At 44.5% G+C, this 25,279-nt stretch overlaps 2 protein-coding genes across 3 annotated transcripts; one reads left to right on the top strand and one right to left on the bottom strand.

Annotated features, from left to right (window-relative positions):
- Window positions 1-1,192: 1,192 nt before the first annotated feature.
- mcoln3b (mucolipin TRP cation channel 3b) lies at window positions 1,193-7,637 on the top strand (the record flags this gene model as incomplete). The annotated part of the gene is made up of 13 exons (XM_080010345.1): window positions 1,193-1,432; window positions 1,518-1,685; window positions 3,727-3,880; window positions 3,969-4,038; window positions 4,135-4,231; window positions 4,494-4,593; window positions 4,676-4,788; window positions 4,890-5,039; window positions 5,136-5,237; window positions 6,610-6,732; window positions 6,911-7,117; window positions 7,199-7,329; window positions 7,453-7,637. The coding sequence occupies 13 exons, from the start codon at window positions 1,193-1,195 to the stop codon at window positions 7,490-7,492; spliced, it is 1,695 nt and encodes a 564-aa protein (XP_079866471.1). The 3' UTR covers window positions 7,493-7,637.
- Window positions 7,638-7,804: 167 nt separating this feature from the next.
- On the bottom strand, window positions 7,805-25,052 carry LOC307241392 (G-protein-signaling modulator 2-like). 2 transcript variants are annotated; one of them, XM_080015458.1, is made up of 15 exons: window positions 24,936-25,052; window positions 17,450-17,671; window positions 15,559-15,694; window positions 13,926-14,065; window positions 13,436-13,559; window positions 13,173-13,288; window positions 12,170-12,325; window positions 11,920-12,028; window positions 10,892-11,057; window positions 10,686-10,774; window positions 10,199-10,384; window positions 9,837-9,999; window positions 9,243-9,428; window positions 9,046-9,161; window positions 7,805-8,589 (listed from the first exon to the last, which is right to left on the bottom strand). In XM_080015458.1, the coding sequence occupies exons 2-15, from the start codon at window positions 17,668-17,670 to the stop codon at window positions 8,422-8,424; spliced, it is 2,076 nt and encodes a 691-aa protein (XP_079871584.1). In that variant the 5' UTR covers window position 17,671; window positions 24,936-25,052; the 3' UTR covers window positions 7,805-8,421. The 2 variants fall into 2 exon arrangements, with proteins under 2 accessions (XP_079871584.1, XP_079871585.1); XM_080015459.1 differs by lacking the exon at window positions 9,243-9,428.
- Between the last annotated feature and the right edge of the window lie 227 nt (window positions 25,053-25,279).

The raw sequence follows: 25,279 nt of genomic DNA on the forward strand, positions 1-25,279 counted from the left end.
GGGCTTTCTGAGCGGGGCGCTTGGGCGTCAGGTGGATGCAATTAGTACAGAATTCTCACCCGTCCGCGTCAAGTTCGCCCCCGTTTGGCTTCTTGTTTGGTGCCGGCGTCGAGACCGGTGCTGTCGCCTTAACTTCAGGACACCGTGTATTTAATGTTTCTTTTGGACACAATGGTGGAAGATGAGTTTGTTTGGAATTAGGTGTTATTATTGACCGGCGCTCGGAAGAGAACGACAGGTAAGAACGACAGGTAAGAACACGTGATCGTCTCCACGACACGTGATCAGACTCATCGCTACTGAGCAGGACTTTTTATTTCATTTCATATATAAATATATATATATATATTTTTTTTTTAAAGAACAACTCTTTTGTGATCTGGATAGATTTCCGAGGGGATTTTAGCTCCCAATAAAGTCTTCAAATGCCTTAAGTTATCATTTCAAGACATTGTCATGATACAATAAAGTTCAGTTTGAATTTCTGAGGATGATGACGACGGAAACATTTTGTCTGATTTTATTTATCGGTTCATTGCTGTTTGTCAGAATTTGTCGTGTTGTTCCACGTCAGTCGACATTTCTGATGTGATAAGACCTCAAACTGTTAACCAGCCTTAGAATGGTCTTTAAAAGTAAAACATGCAGCGCTCTGATACCTGCAGACAGATTGTGTTTTAACCAAACCCATTTTTTTTTTTTTTTTATAACTTGGCATTTGGTGATTTTTATTTTTATTTTTTCCATTTACTAATATCGCTCTGTCTCAACATTTAAACTGTGATTTCACATGTTTTGCCTGGTGACAAATGATGGCCCCACATTGTAAAACCATGTAAAACAACAGGCTTTGTTTATCGATACCTACTGTGTACAAATAATGTTTGGCAAACACTAATAAATTAATAATACATTAAAAAAAATAATTCCATTACAAGCTGATACCTGTGGTAATTTTTTTAGATTTTATCTCAATTTTGATCATCTAGTTGCTAGACTATGACTTGGTCCTTCAGCTCCAAATTGCCAGTTGTTTAAAGTGTGAGGGTTCTGGCTTTATTCTTTTACTTCATGACATTTTTTTAACGTTCTTATTTTACTTTCCTGTTGGAGGAGGAATTAAAAATAAAAAGTCCCAGATTCTTGTGTGTCATTTGTCGTTCATACCCTTCACCGTCACCCTCTTCTAGAAATGGAGGAGTCCAGCGAGTACCCCGACGTGTACTCCGTGTACGAGAGCAACGACTGCGCCGCTGGAGCAAACCACCAGAGGAGCAACCTGGGGGAGGAGGAGGGGGGGGAGGAGGAGCAGCAGCTCCGCAGGAGGATCAAGTACTTCTTCATGAACCCCTGCGAGAAGTATCACGCGCGGGGACGCAAGCCGTGGAAGCTCTTCCTGCAGGTCGTCAAGATCGCCATCATCACCGTGCAGGTATGCAGGCTGCTGTGCTAGGTCTGCTGGTATACAGGGTACAGGTGAATGCAAGTAGAGCGCCACGTACTTTATTTCCCTGCAGTTGGTGTCCTTTGGGCTGAGCAACCAGATGGTCGTCACCTTCAAGGAGGAGAATCTGGTGACGTTCAAGCACCTCTTCCTGAAGGATTACGTTGACGGAGGAACGGAGACGTACGCTCTGTACAGACAGGCTGACGTCTACGACCACATTGACTACGTCATCGAGCAGGTAGCTCAGCTGAGGCGCAGTTTTTATTTTTATTTTTATTTTTTTATTTTTTATTTCTATTTCCTCTTGGGGACACCACAAGATCTTTTTGGCCGTGGTGACTGAACCTCTTTTTGGGGTTTGGTATTCCTGTCAGCCATCGATGGCGTTTTATGACTACGACTATACATGCGTCGCGCCGTGGGACTTTGTCCGGGCCATTTTACCTTACTACCTTTGCTGCTCTACACTTCCGCTTAACCCTTTGGAAGTATGCTCCATGAAAGAACAATGCAAGAGTTCAGTTTGTAGAATTTGGTGTTAATTGTAGTCAAGTCAAACTTTATTTATGAAGCGCACGTCATACAAGGGCAATACAATGCGCTTTACAGAGAAGTACAATCAAATAACATATATAAAATGTCTGTACAATCATAACAACAGCCAGTGCAGAATATACAAATCTCACAGCATACAGAACACACACAATTCTCACCACACACACACACACACACACACACACACACACACGGAAGTCAGTCATAGACTGAAGTGAACAGCAAGGTTTTTAACCTGCTTTTAAAAGTGTTCAGTGTGGCCTTGTAGAGATGCTTAACTCTGCCTTGCGGTTGAGATGTCCCTCCGTGGTAAAAGTTGATTCAAATGAACAGTCATTTCATCAATGCGTGTTCTGTATAACAAACCACCGTTTTATCCTTTTGTGGGTTCTGAAATCCACAATACATGCATTTAAACCTCTGTTAACCCTTGAATAGCTTCTCATCAAGTGCAATGACCCCTGGTTAGTAGTGGTTGACCGATTAATTGGGCCGATATTTGCGCATTTTGAGACAGTCGGCACCGGCCGATGCCTGCGCTCACAAGGCCGATAAACAGACATTAACTGCAGACTATTGTTGTAAAAAAATATAAAATTTTCTAAAACATATCAATTCTAAATATTTTAAATGGTTTCAATCTTTTGCGCACTATGGATATACCGGTGCCAGCTGCTTCCTCGCTCTCGCTTCTCTCCCGCAGCGAGTCACAGATGCACGGCTGCGGTGCCCACATAGCCCCGCCCCCTCTCACTCACTCACTCGCTGTCGCCACTCGACCGATTTTGAGAGAAAACAGCAGGAGCGTTGCTTGGAAATACTTTGCATTTGAGGCAAAACGTCAACCTAACTTTGAGGCAAAACGTCAACCTAATTGGAATGGAGTTTTTTAATTGATTATTTTTTTCCTCTCCTCCTCTAGACAGCTCTGCACCGCCGTGTGCGTTCTGGTTTGCCTGTGTTTTTATTTTTGGATCTATTTATTTTTGTGTGTTACCTAACCTGTGTGAAACAACATTTTTAAACAACACTGTTCTTTTTAGTTCCGGTTCGATAAAGGAACGGAGCAGCAGTGGGACGCACAGCAGAGCGCAGGACAGGCACCCCCATGCGCGCCATTCCAGGCGTCCTGATTGCGGAAACAACGCTACTGGATGTTTTTGTGTAAATACTTTAGTTGTAAATAATAAATCCTGCACTTCTGCAACAGGGAGACAATTTACTGACCAGACTTTAATTTGACGCAGTTTATTATTATCAACCCATATAGTGGACTACTCCTGGTTACTATCCGCTAACTACGGGTCATTTATTTGGTTTTTTTTTGTACATATGAACTGCACGGTCACGCTTATGTTTGCCACACACTGGATCTTAGTGAGTGGTTGCCATCTCATCCTGTCTTCAAACTGTGAAATGAAGGATCTGCTGTAAACCAAACAAGCCGCGTAGAATGACTCCCATGGTGCAAAGCGGCACTTGCAGCCGTAGGCCAATCAGGAGGCCGCGCACTTCCACTTTTTTCACGAAAAGTTTTTCATATATAAAATCGCCTGCACCGCTTGTTGAGGTGGACGACAAAGGGTTTCAAATTCACACCATGTTCAGAAAGGTGCAACAAGCTGACACGTGCGTTAGTTTGACATTGTACATTCCAGGCTCGATTCTAAAAGGACATGGGGGGCGGGGTAAAAATTTCACTACATGCCATTGTTCATTTGCAGTACGGACTCCTACGCAACATCACTGCAGGCAATCATGCCTATGAGAAGAATGGCGGCATCTACACGCCCATGTCCCTTTGTCAGGAGTACTACAGGAACGGCACCATCTACCCCGGGAACGAGACGTTTGAAATAGACGCCCAAGTTGACACCGGTATGTGCATGCGCGTCTTTTTAAATAAAATCTGTCGTATTACAGTTGAATTGTTGTTGAAGTGTGTTGAACGCCTCATCTCCTGCAGAGTGCCTGGAGATTTCCCCCATGTACCCTCAGTCACTGAAGGACTCTAACTTCCAGATACACTTCAAAAGGTTGGACTGTGCCGTTGAAATGGTACTTTTCATCCCAATTCGCCTAGGACTTGCACATTTGAATGGGAAAAAAAAAAAAAACTTCTTGTCCTCCAGACTGCTGTCCATAAAGATCACGTTTATCCTGAAGGCGATTAATCTAGAGACGGTGCGATACAGGGAGCTGCCGGACTGCTACGACTTCAACGTCATGGTACGTCATTGGAGACGATCAAATTCCTGTGTTTTAGTTTGATGCACAATATGACCGAATTCTTCCAGTTCAACAGTCCTCCTACTTTGTCCAACACCTTTTAGTCTAGTTTGGGAATGCCAAACTGAGCTATCTAATGTATTCAGCGTTTGTTTGGGGAAACGATTGAATGTTTATCTGCAGGGTTAACTTGGTTAATGTTAAACTTTTTGGTTTGCGCGACTGAATGTTTCCGTTGTTTTCTTCCAAATTCGCCTCCCAGATCCTCTTCAACAACCAAGCCCACAGTGGCAGGATCAAGGTGGACCTGGACAATGACGTCGAGATCAATGAGTGCAGGGATTGGAAAGTGACTGGAGCATGTAAGGTTGATCAAACGTCTAATAACTTTTCCTCAAATTATTTTTCATTCTTTATTATTATTGTATTTTTTTTATATCCCAGCTGCTCGAAACGTGTATTTCACGGTGCTGTTCGACTGCCTGATCATCATTACGTGCATTACGTCCCTCGCCCTTTGCACTCGCTCGGTCCTCAGCGGGATCCAGCTGCAGTTTGTGAGTCCACTGAGTTAATACTTCCAATGTAGTCCCTTCTCTTTGATTTTTCCAGGAAAATGGTTGCCTCATTTTTTCCCCTTTTTTAATTTTTCCAATAGGAGTACGCTGTATACTGCAAAAACCACAGCGGCAAAGAAGTTCCCTGGTCGGAGAGACTGGAGTTCATGAACGGCTGGTACATCCTGATCATAGTCAGCGACACGCTCACCATCATCGGCTCCATTCTCAAAATCGAGATTCAGACCAAGGTGGAGGCGGTTCTCTATTCGGATCCAAATCCGCTCGTGTTACAATCGATTCAAAACAAAGTGCTGTCCAGAGTACAAATGTCGCTCTTCTTGCAGCTCCTCACAAGCTACGACGTCTGCAGCATCTTCCTGGGCACAGGCACCATGTTCGTCTGGATCGGCGTCATCCGCTACATGGGTTACTTCAAGAAGTACAACGTGAGTTTTGGGGTGTCTGCCTGCGTGCGTGCGTGCATGCATGCTGGGAGAAACCATGTCGCATCATGGCCCCACACAGGGTCACTCGATATCCACCATGGGGTCGCAGGACATCTATAAGGTATATGTACTGATATTTGATTGGTGTAATTAAAAAAAAAAAAAAAAAAAAAAAAAAAAGTTTAAAATGTGATAGGCTTGAACTACATCCCGATTTCTATATAATCCACGTGGAGCTCCATCTATGCTAAGACATAACGGTAGCCAATGCAGTACTCAAATTCACATGAAACTGTAATTAGATTTATATTTAGCCTCAATCTGTTTTAATTATAGGCATAAATTGTACCACATACAGTCAGTGGTGCTGGCTGTGTAATGATAAAAGAGGAACTCAAATATTTCTAGGTAGCGGATGGTTAAAGTAAAGCCCCTTTCCCACATAGAATCTGTAACACTGCTGGATAAATAATATCCAGCAGTGTTACGGCAGCAGGTAGTCAATCCCACATTGGCCTCCTTTACGGAAAAGTTCGGTATGGAGTCTGTTCCCGCTTAGATGACTGTTTCAGATAAGTTACGTAATGCTCACGTGAGAGGTGTCTAATGTCACACGACTAGGCAACAGAATCGGTTTGGTTTTTAGGCCAGCGCTTCGTTCCGCTCCTCTGACTGAGAGGGGACAGAGCCCCTGTCCCCAGACACAATTAACCTAGCACAAAGTTATTCAATCAATGAGTGGAGGACAGCTTGAAAACAGAGATGGAACGTTATCCCCACGTTCTAGCTCTCCCTGTCCGCTCACTCGCTCCGGCTCCGCGCTTTGGTGCAGCCGGCGAGCGAAGCGCTTGTGCCCGATGTCCCGGCACATGTGGCATTTTTAAGAAAAAAAAGACTCGCCATTTTCCAACTTTTTTATATTCGTAAAAAACAACTATTTGTGCTTTATTTGCGTTTGGCCCCAGCCCTACGTTACAGAATGTACTGCTTCCATTCCCAGACACTTCCGTTCACAGCCTTTCCAACAATTTGCCGGAAATGATACTAGGTCGTGAGTCGGGAAATTTACGGAATGTCGACACCGGCTCCTTTTCCCACATGACGTCAATACAGAACATTTCCAGTAGATTTACGGCTTTCAGAGCAAGTGGGAAAGGGGCTTAAGAATAAGTAAATCATACAGTTTCTACCTTCCTTCGGTACAACACCTTTCCATTCACAGAGCAGTTGTAGAATCTCACACCTCAGCATAACATTGTATTGGTTCTCTGCTTTTACAGGGACAAACCCCTCACTGTACGCTTTGTTACTGAGTCTTGTAAACTGCCAGAAAACACTGTTCATTTTGTGTTTCTTCCGGGACTCCTCCCAGATTCTCATCCTGACGTTGAGGGCCGCGTTCCCCAACGTCATCCGCTTCATCTGCTGTGCCGGGATCATTTACCTGAGCTACTGCTTATGCGGCTGGATCGTCCTCGGCCCGTATCACGAAAAGGCATGTCGCTTTATTTTTGTTGTATTTGGTCAAGAAAACGAAATACTGCTGTTGCAGACTGTTTTTAGTTACCAACACAAAAGATGAATACGGGCTCGACAAAGGAACTGAATGACACTCGTTCGTGGGGGGGGGGTTCATGATCACTCCTCAACTCGTCTTTTTTTTGTTATTTTAGTTCCGGACCCTGAACACGGTGTCAGAGTGTCTGTTCTCGCTCATCAACGGTGACGACATGTTCCCCACCTTCAAGAACATGCGTCAGAAGAGCCAGCTAGTGTGGGTGTTCAGCCGCATCTACCTCTACACCTTCGTCTCACTCTTTATCTACATGATCCTCAGCCTCTTCATCACGCTCATCACCAACACCTATGACACCATAAAGGTGGGTGGAGGTCCCTCAATCCCATGTGTTTTTATACGAATGTGAGGCTTAAAATGTTCAAAACTGCTTTGTCGTCCTCAGCAGCAGCAGCAAAGTGGAATCCCGACGTCTGAGCTGCAGAGGTTCATGTCGGTCTGTAAAGATCTGCCCAACTCTGGTGTCTACAGACTCAAAAAGAAGCAGGACTGCTTCCTCCACTGCTGTGTGCCGAGGTGAGGGCTGTGAAGGCCCCATCAAACGTTACTATGGTTAAAAAAAACCACGAACACTGGAATCATTGAAATGCTGAATTGTCCATGGCATATACAGACGCTTTTCTTACCCCTTCATTTCAGATGCAGAGAGTACAAAGAGAGGTTGACCTCCGAGGCCTAGTGCGTCCAAATATGAACTCTATACACACACACCTGAGTAATGGAAAATATTCTAAATTTGGTTTGACATGTACAGTGGTGCCTCTTTGTTTAAGATAATAAACCATCGACTGTGTGACTACATGTCATTTGAACATGGAGGCTGAGTTTCTTTGTGTCCCTGATTAAATTCACTATTATCAGTGATTTCTGTAAAATGTTTACAAAAATTCAAGAGGATTCCAGATGGAAAACTGTTAATTATTGTGAGACCTGTAACCAGAGGAAATTCAATGTTTGTTTTCTAGCAAAATTAATACAATTTGTACAGATGAAAGGTTCCTGCTCTGAGGAAGCAATATTTTATTTCCCCATACACACAAGTAGTAAAATACAAAGGCAAAAATAACTTTCTCCTCCCATTTTTTTTTATCCGTTCTGTTTATAATACATAGAGTTAAAATATAAAAAAAAGTCCTGAAATGGGGAAAACCGTTCCTCAACAATTTAAAAACTTAATATGTAACTGGTTAAGGTATTTGGCCTTCTATGATGGAGGCAGGATGAAAGTATCCTGAGGTAAAAACTCGATGTCCATTTGAACTCCAGATACAAATGTTGACGCTCTCTTTCGATGTGTTATCTTAGACGTTTTCTTCATCCGTCTCTGGTGATATAGGAAGCAGCCAGCAGGGGGCGCCACATGGAGAGAACTCGACCACTGTCGTGGGACTTGCACAAGCTCAAAGGTGCTACAATAAGTGGAATAATGAGCTTACTCATAACTGTATTTAAAAAATAAAAAGTTTCCAGCATCGGATTCAACGAGCCGAGGATTCCTTTGTAATGTTCCTGGAAAATGTTTTTAAAAGGCAGGAAGCAGGCCCAATCACGGAGTTGGCCGCCTCAAAAACAGAGCCTGAGAAGAACGAGGAGCATCCCGTTCCCACATCAGCCGGGTTTGGACTCAGGGCAGCCAGGGGGCGCTGCCACCCTCTGCTCCTCCATCCTGTTGGCCTGTGAGCGCAGGATGAGGCTGAGGAAGTCCTCGTCCGGGACGGTGGGCCCCCTGGCCGGAGGAGGCGGGGCGGCACAGCGCTGGTCATCCAGCCTCGAGCCCTGGAGGTACGGCAGGAACACAACGTGACCCTCTCTGCCAAGAGAACCCCATCGACCCCTAATTCAACATAGCTGACAAAAGATTTTTCAAAAGGCCAAAGCGTTGCTTTAACAAATACAAGATACAGAAAAATGTACTTACGTTGGAGGAAGCCACTCATCATCCTGTAAATCCCTTTGCAACCATAACTGGGATTAATGGCTGTATAAATAAAGTGGCTTTGATGACTCATTTTAGAATTTAAAACAGGCCCAGACATTCGGCATATTTCATATTGAATGTGATGATTTGTGACCGGTGATCATTCCACCAAAATGAATAATTGACAATTCCTCTCACAACTCAAAGCGATTCGCGTTCAGAGGGAGTCCTCCCTCGCTCACTCACTGTGCGTTACACCATGGGTTGGAAAATGTAATTATTTTTACCGAGGGAGTCGTCAAGAGTCCATTTACCTGGCACTTGACGAGCATGTCAAAGAAGACGTCGTCGCCCTCCGGCTGCTCAGTGCTGGCGTCATGGCGACTGCACGGGGTGGGTGAGCGGAGGGGCTCTGTGCTGGGGGTGGGGGCTGAGAGGAGAAGAGTGAAAGGTGAGAACGAGGAAATCAAGCGGGTGAGGCGGGTGACCTCCGGCTGTTACCCCGCCTCACCTGGGGTGTGGGCTGGGTCGCTGCTGGAGGTGAAGCGTGTGTGCGGCGGGTCGGAGACGCTGAGTCGCAAGCCAGGAAAATGGCTCAGGCTGGCTCGCTGGTCGTCCAGGCGCCGGCCCTGGGAACTGGCCAGCAGCTCCAGGAAATGAGCAGGATCCTGGGACGGGCTCTTGCACCCTAATATAGCTGTGCACAGAATCAAAGCGGTGAAAAGAGGGAAAGCGGCCGGCGGACGGAAACGACTGCGGAAAAGGCCGATGTGGAACGAAGCGCCGGGGCGGAATGAAAGGGGTTACAAATGGAAACATCGATTATGAGGTGAAGGTACACCACGTTGACTCCATATGGGGGTGAAGGTACCACCAAACTGAGCTCAGGTCGACTTGTATGTTTTTACGAAACCAATGAATGTGCTTACATTTCACTGCATATATGTATGAAAGTATGTATATGTATGTGACAAATAAAAAATCTTGAATCCCACGACTGGAACTTTTCCTTAGGGCGCCCCTTTCGCAAAAGGAGTAGTATCCATCGGTCATAACTCCCCATATGAAACAGACACAGAGCTAAGTTTGGATGGGGTTCACTCACGTTTCCTCTCAGCTATGGGTGGGGTGGAAATGGGGGAGGCGGGGTCGGGGAGACAGCTCTGGCCGTCCATGAGGGGGCACCTTTGGTCGTCCATTCTGCTCCCCTGGAAGCGGGACAGGAGGTCGAAGAAGCTGTCCTCGCCCAGCGTGTCCTGCGAGCCGGGCTACGGACACACACACACACACACACACACACACACACACACACACACACACACACACACACACACACACACACACACACACACACACACACACACACACACACACACACACACACACACACACACACACACACACACGTTTAAATTGGAGAATGTTGCCAAAGGTTAAAGATCCATCGTCCAACAGAAAAGGAAGCACCTTGGCCGAGGCGGTGGGCTCCGGCTCGGGGCTCGAACTGTCGTCACTCTTCTCCCGCTGGACTTTGGAGGGCGACTTGCTGCTCTTCTGCTTTTTGCTTTTCAGACGGTGGAACAGGAAGAGCTTGGTGGAAGCCTTGATGGTGTTGTTCCTGGAAGACCTGGTGAAAACATCCTCGTCCAGCTCCTGTACATTCATTATGCACAAAAATGGTGCATGTCAGATTTGACTCCATGGCAAGAACACATTTATAAATAATATTGAATAACATTTATTATTTTTCACATTTTCCTTATACATTATAATTATACCCAAATATTTTATATCTGTACACTATTTATATTATTATAAATGTTTTATAAAAGCCTGTAGTTACAGCTTTTGCTTGACTAGGGTTAGCTTGTTGCACTCGTTGCTTGTTGTTGCTTGTTACTTATTTAAGTCCCTCCATTCATCAATTGCAGTGGTTTCCTGCTTGTATACATACCGATGCAGAGTTTTCAGTTTTGTCCTTTTTCGGACTCGGCAGTTCCAGAGTCTGTGCCGTGTTTGGCCTCCCGGATTGGGACTCGACCCCTGCAGCCAGAAACAGCGCAGAGAAAACATCCAGAGGTCGGCTTACATCCAGAGGTCATGTGGGTTTAAAAACAAGTGTTCTTTCTTTAAATGGAGTTTCAGAGGCTGCAGGTTTACCGGGGAGGGTGTAGTAGCTCTGGAAGGGCGCAGGCAGAGCGGAGCTGTTGCAATTGGTGTTGCTGTAACTGTTGAGGTGCAGGTTGGTGCTGGACTTGAGGCCGACGACCATGCGCAGGTCCGACAGGTTCATCCTGGCCGTCATCTCGCCGCTCTTGTCTCCCGTCTGGAAAGGAGAAGATGAATATGATAAAACATGAAAGAAACGCCCTCCGTGCAAGGGTCTGGACTCCAATACGAAACGATGACGGAAATGTTAACAGGTACTCAACCAAGAATTGTATTCCAATCTGGAGATTCTTACTGTTAAACTCAGAATCCTATCATTTATTCAGTCGACTCTAATTATTTTTATAGGTACATTTTTTTAGATCATTTTCAATTTCATATTTTTTGCTCCTTGTATGTGTATTTTTCTTATGTCGATGATTCTTCCTGATTGTTTTTCTCTTCCTATTTGTTTTGCACAGTCTTCAGAGTTGCCCTTTACGTCACCGTTGTGATATGACTGCAGGTGACAAATTAAATATCTTGATGACCCTCATTTCAGTAATGTCACCTGATCACTTTAGTTAGTCTTTAAAGAAACATTTTAAAATGGAGTATAGAAAATAAAATGAAATCCTTTCAGTATTTCAATTCGGACAGATGAATGCAAGCATGGACCCTCTACACCCATGAGCATGTAGGGAATGAAGCCAGTCCATGTCTAGGTGCTCTCATTTTTCAGGAAATACACTGAGTGAAATACAGAAACATCCTTTAGTTTCCAATTACACAACATCATTCCGTCACTCCACCAAACCTCCAACCAATCAATGACATTAACTGTAATTCAAACTAAGAGCACGTGTTTAAAGGAAACTATTTTAAAGTTAATTCTTATATGAAAATAATCATCGGTATTTTGGTACAGCAGTCCAACACGGTCCGTGCGGTTCTTGGGACGGCCACCAGAGGGCAGTGTGGCTCAGATGGAAGGGCGCGATTAGGTACTTGGAGGAGGTTCAAGCCGGAAAACATTTCACCTCTTTGGCAATTTCCAGATGGTTCTCGGCGAAGTGCATGGCCTGCTCATGATTCCCCAGGGCGGTGTGGGCATTCCCGAGACTCCAGCACGCTCTGCCCTCGCCGACCCTGCAGCCAGATGCGCAGGGAAGGAACAGCAGATTGCACTAATGACAGTGTGTGCACAGGTCGACACTGTGCATTTTGGGGAGTAAAAAAAATAAATAAACAAATAAATAGAACGACACTACACATGGCTGTGTCAAATACCGGTCTTTGAGGTCCTGAGCGATGATGAGGTGTTTGAGGTGGTAGTCGATGGCCCTCTCGTAGTCCTGCAGCAGCGTGTAGGTGTTGCCCAGGCTGTAGCAGGCCTGGGCCTCCACCGCCCGGTCCTTCAGCAGCCTGGCCAGCTGCAGAGTCCTCCTGGTGGGTGGAGAGAAACAGTGTGTGGGGCGGGCGGGCGGAGAATCCTAGTCACCTTGTTCTCTGCCCGCCGTTCAGCCGCTTTTTCTCCAACGCTGCTTAAACTTGTCGCAGCACTGGGCGCAATGTGTTGGCGGTTTTAAAAGATGAAAAATTATGTTGAGTGATTGATTTACAGGTCCTTGTTTTTAAAGAAGGGATTCGTTATTTATATCTATTACATGGCTCTCTGGCATACTCGGTCCTCATTCGATTTATCACGGCAATCAGTTATTTCTAAATAATGACCACTGTCTGTTAATCATGACCATTGTGATGAGCAACTGCTCTGCCTACATGCTAATGCTCGCACGAGCTGGAGGCGACATTTTGTGATGAAGACTTGAAAACATGAATGTGGACATGTGCAATTTCACATTAATAACAGTACAAATGTCAGTCATATCATGGCAGGTGAATTTCTTGAAGATTGAATAATTCTTGTGAATATTTTTCTCCTTTGTTGCAGTGTTGTGCTACACTGAGTATTTTTCTCAGTGGAGGCCCTTAAGCTAGGCATACTAGTTATGAAGTCAATTCCATATCACTCCGTCTGTGTGTGTTTTATTTAGTAAGTAGCTGTGCAATAAGCGGGATATGACCTCTTGAATCTTGAACCATGTACAGCTAGCCGGTAATTACCACAAAACAACCCCCAACCGGGTGATCGGGAATAATTATATCCCTAACTTATTTCCACATTAACCGAGTGGAACATTTCATTGAAAAGGATGAAAACCTGTGCGAACTTGTGCCATCTGAAAGAAAAGAGAGAACTAAAAATAACATTGTGGGCTTGCTGACTTACTTGTAGTGGCCCGCGGCGGCGTCAAACTGGCCCAGGAAGATGTGAGCGTTGCCGAGGTTACAGTGCGCCCTCCGCTCGGCCGACTTATCCCCAAACTCTTTAGCGATGAGGAGGCGCTGCCAAGCAGGGCAAGGGGAGGGCTCACATCACAAATCTGGCATCAAGATCCAGAATAACACTGGCAACATTGGAAGAGCTGAGAGGAAGGTAAACGTGGGCCGCCCGGCCATGAACGCAAGCGTCCAAACAATAATTCCGCTCACCTTTTCGTGGGCGGCCACAGCGTTTTCAAAGTCTCCCAGCAGATAGTACGTGTTGCCAAGGTTACCGTAGGTGCGACCCTGAGCCGCCCGGTCGCCCAACTCCTTCACCAGGGTCAGGTTTGCTCTTTGTTCGAGGACGAAAAAAGTACATTTATTTCACATTTCATTCGTATCTGCGATAGAACCTTAGTAGACGTCCCCTGCACGTCCCTTCAGCTCAGAAATAATGTTTTTTTTGTTATGGGACACATTGACACTAGGGCAAATGATGAACAACTCTACTAAAAAAATAAATATATTCTGTGCATGGCCTATCAAATATGACAGCAAATTCCAGCAAATAAATAAATAAGAATTTTTACTCTCTCCATAACCTTTCACTGGGGCCCCAGTGGCATTTTCATTTTTTAGTTTTTTTTAGGTGCACGGCCTATCGAACATAACGAATCATCGTCCATTAAATAAATCCCAGTTGAGCCGTCCTCCTCACTCGTAGAACTGCGTGGCGTTCTTCAGGGCGATCCTGGCGTCGTCGGGAAACTCTCCTGGCTCGGCTCCAATCCAGCAGATGCTCTTGCCCTTGGCGTGGTAGACGTTCCCGAAATTATACAGCGCCCGGGCCTGCCCGACCTACGACACGGACACCAGATAAAAAATAAAATAAAATAAAAAAAAATGACTGAAGGAAACCAGAGTGGCCCACGTTGTAATTATACACTTAAAAATACACTGACGCCAGGCCCCGTGTTTGTGTGTGTGGGCTGGCAAACTATTCTGGAAGTCGGCGGCGGGCAGAGGCTCCGTAGTCGTGGTGCGCGCCCAAAACTATGCCGCGGTTGAAGAGCCGTTCTATGTCATACGATCTGAAACAAATATGGCGGCATGTGTTTTAATTTAGATGTAAAAACCATCTCATTAAAGCCAATGGTCCGTTTAGGCATCAGCTAATTTATAAGGCAATAAAAAAGGGATTCCTTGCTGTGATGCTTTACTGCAACTCTTTAGATTTGGCTTTTTTTTTTTTTTTTTTTATCTTTTATGCACGATAGCTTGAGTGATAAGTGTGAGCCATAACTTAAGTGTACTGTGCTCCATTGACCAATGTGTCTACATTTTCGACATGTGTGGAACCATGACAATATAAAGCCCCTTTCCCACACGGAACCCGTAACATGGCTGGATTGAAAGAAAATATCCGGCAAAGGCAGCAGGCAGTCATTCCCACATCGGCCTCCTCTACGGAAAAGTTCCGTATGGAGTCTGTTCCCACGTAGATGACTGTTATGGAAACGTAACGTAATGCTCGTGCCAGAGGTGTCTAATGGCAAGCAAGACTAGATAACACAGCCGGTTTCATTTTTGGGCCGGCGCTTCGCTCCCCGTCTCCCCACCCCTCCAGGACGGTCTCGGTTCCCTCCACTGACGGAGCCGGGACAAAGCTCCCCGTCCCGGACCCAATAACCCTGACCCAGTGTTTCAACCTGTCCTACGCTCTCTGCCTCTCTCCCGCGCTGCGGTGCAGCCGGTGGGCAAGCGAAGCGCTTGTGCCCAATGTCCCCGCATCGCACCCCAAACTGTAAAAGACACGTCTAGGGTGTGAGCGGCATTTTTAAGAAGAAAAATAATCAAGTGTAAGACTATTAAGACCTGTCACCGTAGTGACTGGACGCGTTTCAGCTTCTCGTCTTTGCAGCCGAGCTCCGTGGTTCAGAATTGAGTCCACATTTTTCCGCATGTTTTCTTTCTTCCCAAAAATAAATATATTTTTAAATATTTGTACGAAATAAATATTTGTTAAAGCCCATTATTTATGCTTTATTTGGATTGGCTCCACCCCTTCTTTACGGCAATGTTACTGCTTCCATTCCCGCACACTTCCATTCATAACCATACCGGCAATTTGCCAGAAAATAATAATACTTTGAGAGTGGGGAAGTTTACTGAACGACTTTTGCGGAACATCTACATGGATCCCTTTCCCACATGACGCCAACGGAACATTGCCAGTATGCAAGCATGTTTGGATCCGACTACTCCGACTAGAAGAGAGACATGCATCAAAGAGCCTCCCTTCGAGTCGATGCCTAAATTCTGACTGGAAGGAAAGCAAATTGACGGTTTACTCGATCAAACATGGCCCGGGTGATGTCCAAGTGTCTCTGGCAGCAAACCACCGCTTCGTCGAACCGCCCTAGGAGCTTCAGCGTGTTGCCCAGGTTTCCGCTGGCCTTGGCTTCTCCCAGTTCGTCGCCGATGGTTCTGGAGAGAGAAAGAGAGAGAGGGAGGGAAAGGGAGAGCGAGAGGGAGGGAAAGAGAGAGAGAGAGAGAGAGGATTCAACAGGAGAATTGGCTTCAGTAAAAGTCCCGTGAAATTCTCAGCCTCAGACCTGAACTTACATTTCTGAGGACGAAATTCAAGCACTTCAAGGATCTGGTAAGAACAATAAAGCAACCAAAGGATTTGTATATGGATTTTATTCCAAAATGCTGTGACAGCAGTGGCACGGCTATTATCCAATTCTTATTTTCCAGTGTTGATTCTGACTCACAAATCCACGTGACTCCTACATGCTGGTAATCACTTTATTCTGGGTTCATTTCTCTAGATGTAAATGTGCAGATGCAAGTATTTAACCACAAAGTTCTCCTGAATGGTAGTACAACTACTATTCACAATGCCGCTGAGAGCAGCTTGGCATGCTTACTACCTTAGCTAAAACTTTCTGCATATTTAGGAGTTGATTTAGCAAGAAAATGCTTTGTGAATTAGCCTTGGACCCGAATGTTTTAGGAGTCTTTTTGTTTTTTAGGAGCCGTTTGTTTCTGCGTTCGGCAAGCTGCAACGGAAAGCCAATCGGTTTGGACAATCTAAAGCTGACCTTTCACCTCTAACCAATCACGTTTGTAGAAATAAGGCCCACCCCCCCTCATGGTCTGCACGCACACACACACACACACACACACACACACACACACACACACACACACACACACACACACACACACACACACACACACACACACACACACACACACACACACACACACACACACACACACAGACAGACAGACAGACAGACAGACAGAGAGAGAGAGAGAAAGATGATGTGTCGTTGGGACACATGCGCCCATATTTTTTGGGGGGGGGGGTGTGTTAATATTTAAATTCCAACCCAAAGCAGACGGTAAATATTCATTGTGTAAAATATGTCGACGGGATGTTCAGACGAACACGGACAAACCCACAAACTTTGTTATTTATTTAGACCTACTTGCCATATTTATATTATTTTTGATTTCATAAATTCTATCTAAGAGAAAGGTTAAAGCGGCTGCACTTGTTACTTATTGATCACGAATGGAAATTTGATTTCAAATCGTGATATATATATAATTCTTTATTTTTTTTAACTGAGTTAACTGACAGGGCTTCTTGTATTTTGAATATTCAATAAAAAAAATATAAATCTACATGCCTTCATTCTTCCTATAGCCTGCCTATCAATTATTTTTAAGCTTGCTCAATAAACACATAATATTTGACTGGAATCTATCCCCTTTGGCGGGAACATTGAAATCTTCCAGGACACACGGACCACCACCAATTTGTTCTAACGGAAACTCTGGTTAGTGTAGCAAAAAGAGTCAATAAAATACCGAAAAACCTGAGACATGCATGGTTTGAGAACATTCCCATTTTCAAAAAGGAAATTTCACTTACAGCCGCATTTAAGCACAGTGAGAAGCTGCAGCAGAGTGGTAAGCTTCTCAATAAACCTAGCACTGTAGAGCGGTAAATGTATTTCTCAAATAGAAAAGCGTTCTGCGAGGTTGTGCTATGAGTAGTAATAAATGATGGAAACCAAATTTTTAATAAGGACTGGGTTGAAAAACAGCAATCCTATACGTTACGCAGTAGGATTTTAAAGGGAAATTTCACCCAAAAACAATAATTTCTTATCCAACAGATCAATGGAGAACTGAGGCTTATTTTCATGAATAAAAGCTCTTTACCGAGTGAGGGTGAGGTCATGGCTGTGGTACTCCAGAGCTTTGTTGTACTCCTGCAGGTGAAAGTAGGCATTGCCCAGCTGGCTGTAGATAGCGCTGAGTATTTGGAGGTCCTCCGTTCCGACCTGGATGGCGGACTCGAAGAACGAGACGCCGGCCCTGTAGTCTCCAGCTTTACACAGCCTCTCGCCTTCCAACGCCAAATCCAGACAGGACGACTCCATCCTGCACCGAGAAAAAAAACGCGATGAGGAAAGCAGGAAATATACAGTATAGTACCTGGGTAAAAAAAAAAAAAAAATGCATGTATGCTCTCTTAAAGGAAAATAAAAAGGACAAATCATAGTTACGACGCTAATTTGGGGGATGGTAGCTCAGGCGGTAGAGCTGGTGGTCTAGCAAGACACTTAACCCCTAATTGCTCCTGATGGCTGCGTCCGTCGGTGTTTGAACAATTGTAAGTCGCTTTGGAGAAAAGCGTCTGCTAAATGAAATGTCATGTAATTTGACTTAAGATAATGACGCATTGTCCAAAATGATGCAGGATACACAAAAACAAGTATTTCAACAAAGGTTATTGAAATAGAAAGAAGATAATACTAGGAAGATACCAGAGTTACGAGAAATAAATCAGAAGGTGACCCAAAAAGAGAGTAAAATGTCTAATGACATTTTATGCTTAGATCTCCTCCCAGTCTGTGGTATGCAGAACATGCATGCATGCATACATGCTACCTTGGATAGGGAAATTAAAACGTACCGCAGAGAATACGTTTTCCCCCAACCAGTACTCACAGTGGTTCAGTTCCTCTTACGCAACCCACAGGTTAAAACAAAACAGAGGGCAAGCTCTTATCTGGCGATCAAGGAGGCAGGGATGTCTACAGAGTAACATCAGAAGAATTTGAAAACCTGGTGAAAACCGGGTCAAAAGAGAGGAAGTGGCTTAGGTGATGTAATCAAAGAACGTGCCCTCGGTTTGGCAATAGAAGACGAAAGAGACATTTGAAGGGGAGGTATCTGAGAATCACACTGAAGGTTCAAAAGATTCAAATTGAGTTTTTGCCCATTTTTAGTAGGTAATGCAATTATCTGGACTTGATAGACTGTTCTCTGTGTTCTGATCAACACCTTTACCTGCTTGGTCTTAATATCCACATTACTAAGGATTGTTTCTTGCGCATAAATATCTAATGGAAGCACCAATAGCCGTTCCCAAAATATCATTGTTATTGTATATGACATTTTTTCCACATTGTTCCATATATTGCCATCTTCTATTGCTTTAATATGATTATTGCCTGTTTTTTTAAGTGAGTTGCTGCGACGCGAAAACTTCCCTCTAGGGATGAATAAAAGTATCTAAAATCTATATCGAGGTGTTAGATATTCAATTTTTCAATAGATTTTCAATATCCCCCCGCCCTCACACACATTACGCCTGACCCTTTTCACAGCGATAGCTCACATTATTTATATATATTTTTAATTCAATTTTGAAAATGCGGAAGCCCCATTGCTCTAACAACTACTGCAAAAGTAAGTACCTTTGAGAAAAATCATAATTGCCTTGGAAAACTGTGTGCTGCCGCCTAGTAAACGCACCAAAACTTACTTTGATGCTCGTTTGGACCTTTAAATGAAGCTAATTCCTCCAGAAGTCTTTTCATATTTGACCTGATGTCCCAAAAAAAACAAATACAACACCCACACTAATGTAAAATAGGGTTTGTATATTCAAAAAGCACCCATTGCAAGAAACAAAAATACAGCACATTGTTCACTGCATATATGTATGACTGTATGTATATGTATGTGACAAATAACCTCTTGAATTTCAACTTGTTCCTGGTCTTTAAAATTGTTTTCCTGCAATACTGGCGAAACCCAGAGCTGGTTTTAATTTCCATATATTGTTGATGATGTCTATCCCCATTCATACGACAATCAATATATGAAAATAATAAAAGCTATTGCAATATGACCTTAGTAAAAATTCCAGACTAGGAAACTAGAAGCTATGAGTAGGATGAATGAGTCAGACTTTGACGTCAAAGAAATTAGCCGTCAATTACACAAGTGGTTTTTTTTTGTTGTTGTTTTTTTCCCCCCCTACAGGAAATTTTTGAAAATTATTGAGGAGACTAATATTTTAATAGCAGAGCGTACTTATTTTCTTTTGAGTTTAAAAAAACATGCCAAAACATTATATTTGCTCGTATTTGCTTTTTATGTGATTAACAGATCAAAGTGTGTGTTAGGGCTGGGCAATATTGACAAAATCAAATATCACTTATCAATAACTTGACAATAAGTGTGAGGATGACTATTGGTGTTCTTCTCTACGCACAAGAAATATATGAGAGGCAATCATTGGTAATGTGAAATGTGGTTATTATGACCAAGCAGATGGAGGCATTGATCAGAACAGTCTGAAGTCCAGAAAATGGCATTACATTACTGTATTACAGCCTTAAAGAAAACATTAATATCACAATATCTAGTCCCATATCAAAACATCAATATCATATTGATATATTGCCGAACCCCTAGTGGTGTGTCAAAGGTATTTAGACGTGGATACAGATCTATGTGCATCGGTGCTGCCTTCAATTTGAATAAAGGAAAGTCATGAACATCCGTTGTACGCTGAAGACCCTCCTGCTCACCTGTTGCCTCTTCTTATCCTCATGCACTCAAGACAATTTGACAGGGCGGACATCTCAAGCTTCTGGTTGGACCCGCGGGCAGACACGAGCGCACGCAGCCCCTTGTGTAAGACTCTCCTCAGCTTCTCACCTTTGGCGTGCATACACATAACGCACCCGTACCACCGGGACCCGCTTACATAAAAACAAGAAGAAGCTCCTGAAGGTCGGCTGCAGCACCAACCCCAGCACCACAGGGGCCTTTTAATCTGCTCCCGTGTTCTCCGTGCACTTCCGAGGCCGACTAACGGCGTTAAGATCGCATCGATTGACACCCGATTGCTCTCCCCTGAGCAGAAACGGTCACTGCAGAGAGAGCGGTCATTCAGTCCCGAGCCCGCGTCTGCGCGTCGCGTCACGTCACGCCCGCCCACCTCTCTGAGCCGCCTGATGGTATGTCACTTTAAATTAGGGCAGACATGCGATGGTGATTATAGCCACTCTAAGTGGCTCCCGGCAAACCTAATTCCATTGGCCACAAAACTCTGTGAAATCATTATTTAGACGCTGCAAGGCAGCACGGAAGGAGCATGGTGGGAGCTGGTGGGGCGGATGCTGCTTGATTTATTGGGCTTTAAAACTAAAAAAAATAAAGTTGATATGCTCAGCAATATGAGCAATTTACATATTATTGTTCATCAATCAAACCAGGTCCACCAATTTCTAGATAATGGGGTGAAAAAACAAACAAACAAACAAAAAAAAATAAGTTCCCCTCGCTGTGTCTCTCCCTCTCACACGCTGATGCGAATCATGAGAAATCCACTTGTCTGAATTAATTTAGGAGCCTGACCTGAGTTGCTCTCTGGGGGGGTGGGCCACAATGTGTCAGGGCCAAGCTCCTCCACCCTGTACACGGTGAACTCTGGGCTGAGCCAGTCAGGTGGCCAGAGAGGCCACCATGGTGCTGCATGTTGCGCTGCACACGCTCCAAGGCCATAAGGAATTAAGTGGTGCACTCCTTAACGGCGGATTAACAAGACGTGTTCGCCACTCTCACTGGCTAGGAGACCGTCCACCTCACATCACCGGGACCACCTGTGGTGTGGCCAAAGACTTTTTCCAAAGCGACATCGGCTGATATATACCTGCTTCGGGAAACATCCTTACCACAATCAACCACAACATTAAAGAATACTCTGTTTGTCAAACTGCATAAGACATGTAACATAGCCCGGTGGGCCGTTGAAGATTCTCATCATCAATGTTTTATCAGTGCCATGAAATATTGACACGGGGGCCAGTCCAGCTTCCCAGCCCCGCAGTGTCCATCAGTCACCAGCCGGCCAATTAGGTGTCCTCTTACTGCCTCCACCAGGGAAAGGTGTATTTGGCAAGCTTGTAGGCACGCATTAGTTCTTGGATATAAAACCCAATGTAAAATGTAGAGCAGTGGAAATAATGTCCGATTTGATGATTAATTTGCAATATTGGTTCATTTTTTGATATCAAGGCCTACATTGACAATCAACAGTGCAAACGGCACGAAGAAGAGTCTTTTGTTCCCGGAACAGAAGACACCACTTTATTCTCAGTAGCTATAGCCAACAACAACGCAACATTAAATAACACAAGCCTTGAGCATGCTACTTTTCAGAGTTTTGTGAGCCTTAGACTCTTTTCACCCTTTTTAAAACACACGTTGGAAGCATAAAATAAATTGGAACTCTTTGGCAGCGTGTGTCCTACCTGCGGCGGACGTGGAGTGCATGTTCTCTATCTGGCTCGGTGAGCAGAGAAACAATGGCATACATGTCAGTATAGAGCCAGCCAAGCGGTCCCGATGAGCCCCGGGGTAAAGATCGGACGAATCAGATGAAAATACATGTCTGAACTCAACCAAAACAGAGCTATGGCCATGGACACAAACGCCACAAGGACAGGGTCAAATATTGACATGCTAGTCCTCCGAAGGACCAGACAACAGCTATAGCCCCTGGTCCCTCTCTCTCTCTCGCTCTCTCTCTCTCTCGCTCGCTCGCTCCATCCCCCCTCTGTCTCTTTCTCGAAATTGGAGCCGAGATCATGGGCAGGGACCATGTGGCCTCGACAATAAATAACCACAGAATTAGACAACTGAAAACATCACTCACTCAAAGCTACCATTATTGTTTCTGTCTCCAAAACAGACTACACAGTTACACCATTAGTACCTTTAGCTTTACTAAAAACTAGCAATAAGGGCCAAAACAGCTGCCAGCTAAACGGGGACATATGGTAAGCTGCTGCTGGATGGCTGAAAAAATAAAAAAAGAAGCCACGCATAGCTTTGGACTGGTTGAATTGAATCACTTGGTTTACTCCCGTGAGTCAGGCTGCAATATACCACATGAGCTCACTAACAAGGGGGAAAAGAGAATGAATGACTAATCCCACATAAACTGACAGGATGTGCTCTTAAAAAAGAAAACGCTGAAAATGCAGCAAAATGGCACCGAAAATGCGATGTACTCTATATTGATTGCAGTTAGAGTAACACTGCGTGCCACAAAGGGGAATACAGACAAGACGGTTTGCTAATTAAAAAAAAGGAAAAGTAAGAAACTTGCCAGTCAGGATCTGTTCAGGCCTACATCACGGCCTTAAGTTAATGTGCTGCAGCAATAAAAACCAAGCAAGGAAAACTGGGATTTTGTGGAATATCCTGAACAGATGAATAACCAGAAAGAAAAAAAATATATATATATATATACACACACACATTATATAAGACACTTAGAGTGGACATTCTTGACCTTTTTCATACAAAAGGCACCTCAGTTTTTATTTACATCAAGATACAATCACGATTTTGTCTCTGGGCCTCTGATCTGAGAAGATGGTTCACCCACCTTGGGAAAATATTTGGAGTAGCACAACAGTGTAACAGGGAGTCTCCGTGGTGTTGGAGTTACTGCAACTAAGTGACTCCTTCAGTTATACACAGCGTTGTCGTCTAACGATGCTCATCACATTGTATGCCAGCTCCTACGGGTAACTATATACAGTATTAAATTCATATCATTAGGATATTCCCTTGAAATGCATCATCTTGTAAAGGTAATGAACATCTTTACCAACTACAGATGCACTGTTTGCAATTTTCTTGGCCGATTCCTATTTCAGATTTTTTTTTAAGTCTGACCTGTCGATTCCAATGTGCTGTATGTCGATGACTGATCCGATCACGCATCACATGATAGGACAGCCGCACATACATACTGCTGCAATTTTCAGTGACCACAATACTGAGATTGCTCATTTTGACACTGTTTATTATTGTTCATTATTCACTATGGAATAACAATAGAACTGTCACTGAGCTCCAATAAAATAGGATATAGGACTCTCACCAAGTTTCAGTATAATTCAACCTGTAACTCTCACTGAGTTTTAGTAGGACCCAACATATAACTAACATGGAAATGTCCAGTTCAAACTTCAAACCTAAGTCTCTATCACTCTAAGTGCAAATATACATTTATATTATATTTATATGGTACTTTGCAAATAAATTGCAATCATTACAAAAAATAAACAAATTAAATAAATGACCGACTCTTCTCACTTTGGTTCACTGGAGGTCCTCCTTCCCTGTGCTGTGTATTAAACCAAACAAACTCGTTTCACTGAGTGACTCATCAAGAACCGAGTCTCAATTTAATAAATAAACAAATCTGTCAATCAATAAATAAATGAATAAATAAAATAGTCACATCGTGAGTGGAGTACCGCTGTAGTGACAGCAGTGGAAACGCGGTCTGCACAACGTTTGAATATATTGAGGGGATGACTAAATAACTGATCTAATCTTCCTCGTTCCTTGACGTCGGTATCGGGTTGGAGTATCAGAGCATATTTACAAGTACAGTACCTGAGCACAGTATCCGAAAATATATCTGACACTGATCGTTCGTTGAAAACCGACCAATTTCGGTCACCGGCCGATCGATCGGTGGATCTCAGGTTCTATATGTTTGCGTTACGGTCACATGTTGGTGCTTTATTATGACTCTCCCACCTCCCATTTGACCTCACAATGCAGCGTTACACCCTCGGTGGTTAATAAAGTGCCGCTCGGTGCGGCGTTATCAGCGGGCGTGAGTGAGGGGTTACAGAACTTTATACTATATAGTTAATACTCAATACTTTGCAGGTCTGGTGAGTCTATGGTCCGAGCCGCCATCGCTGTACTTTTCGTACAGTGAATAACGGTTGACGTGCAACCCCGATTCATTTTGCCGGGGGCCCGCTGGGACCTCTCGAAGGGCCCCCGCACCCCACGTCGAGTAACCGCGACTACACCCGGGACCGAGTGGCGGGGGGCCCCCCTTTCCCCCAGGCTCGCGGATTGCTATGAACACCGAATTAGCCGGAATGGCTGTGACAGTCCACGGAGTCGGTGGCTTGAAAAAGCCAAACCCCCCCCCCCCCCAAAAAAAAAAGTCCGGTTGGGCAACTCAAGCTGCGACGGAGTCACGGTTGTTGGGTTGAAGACATGCCGCCACATGTTAACCCCGACTGGAAGCGGTTACGGGGTGGGAACGCTCCCCTGAGTCATAAAAACGATCCAGGGGAATAGGAGACACGCAATATCAGCGCATACTCGCGCTATCGCACGGGTATCGCCTCGTCTGCGGGGTTTTGGGGTTTTTTTTTCCTCCTCGGGCAGAGAAGCGGTAGCAGGGGTTTAATACAAATCCAAAAACGTTCCAAGACGGTTCCAAGATCGAATGAGATAAGAGGCAGGAAAAAAAACGAACAAACAACAACTGCGGAATAAGAATGCGAAACGTATTTACCCCGCAGTGACGTGTTGAAGACGGCGGGTGGGTCGTGTCAAGACATCGGGGAAATCGGGGGGGGAAAAAAAAACTACTCGGAAGAAGTAAACGTTGAGTCCAGCTGTTGGTAGTACTTTCCAGTCGCCTACCTGCGGGGACGGTTGGAGCGACGCGGGAGGAGCGTCCGCTGGACTGGCGACGCCCTCTTGTAGGATATCTGCAGCTGATGCTGCGTGTCGTTGAAGTCAGACCTCGGAAAATCCGGCTCCCTACTGGGGTACGGCGCAAGGGAACGGCCATTTGAGTCCGACGTGACGGCAACAGGAGCTTTGCAGCTGGTTTAATTCACAAGCTTGCAACGA

This window comes from Zeus faber (assembly GCF_960531495.2).
Source record: "Zeus faber genome assembly, chromosome: 1".
NCBI lineage: Eukaryota > Metazoa > Chordata > Actinopteri > Zeiformes > Zeidae > Zeus > Zeus faber.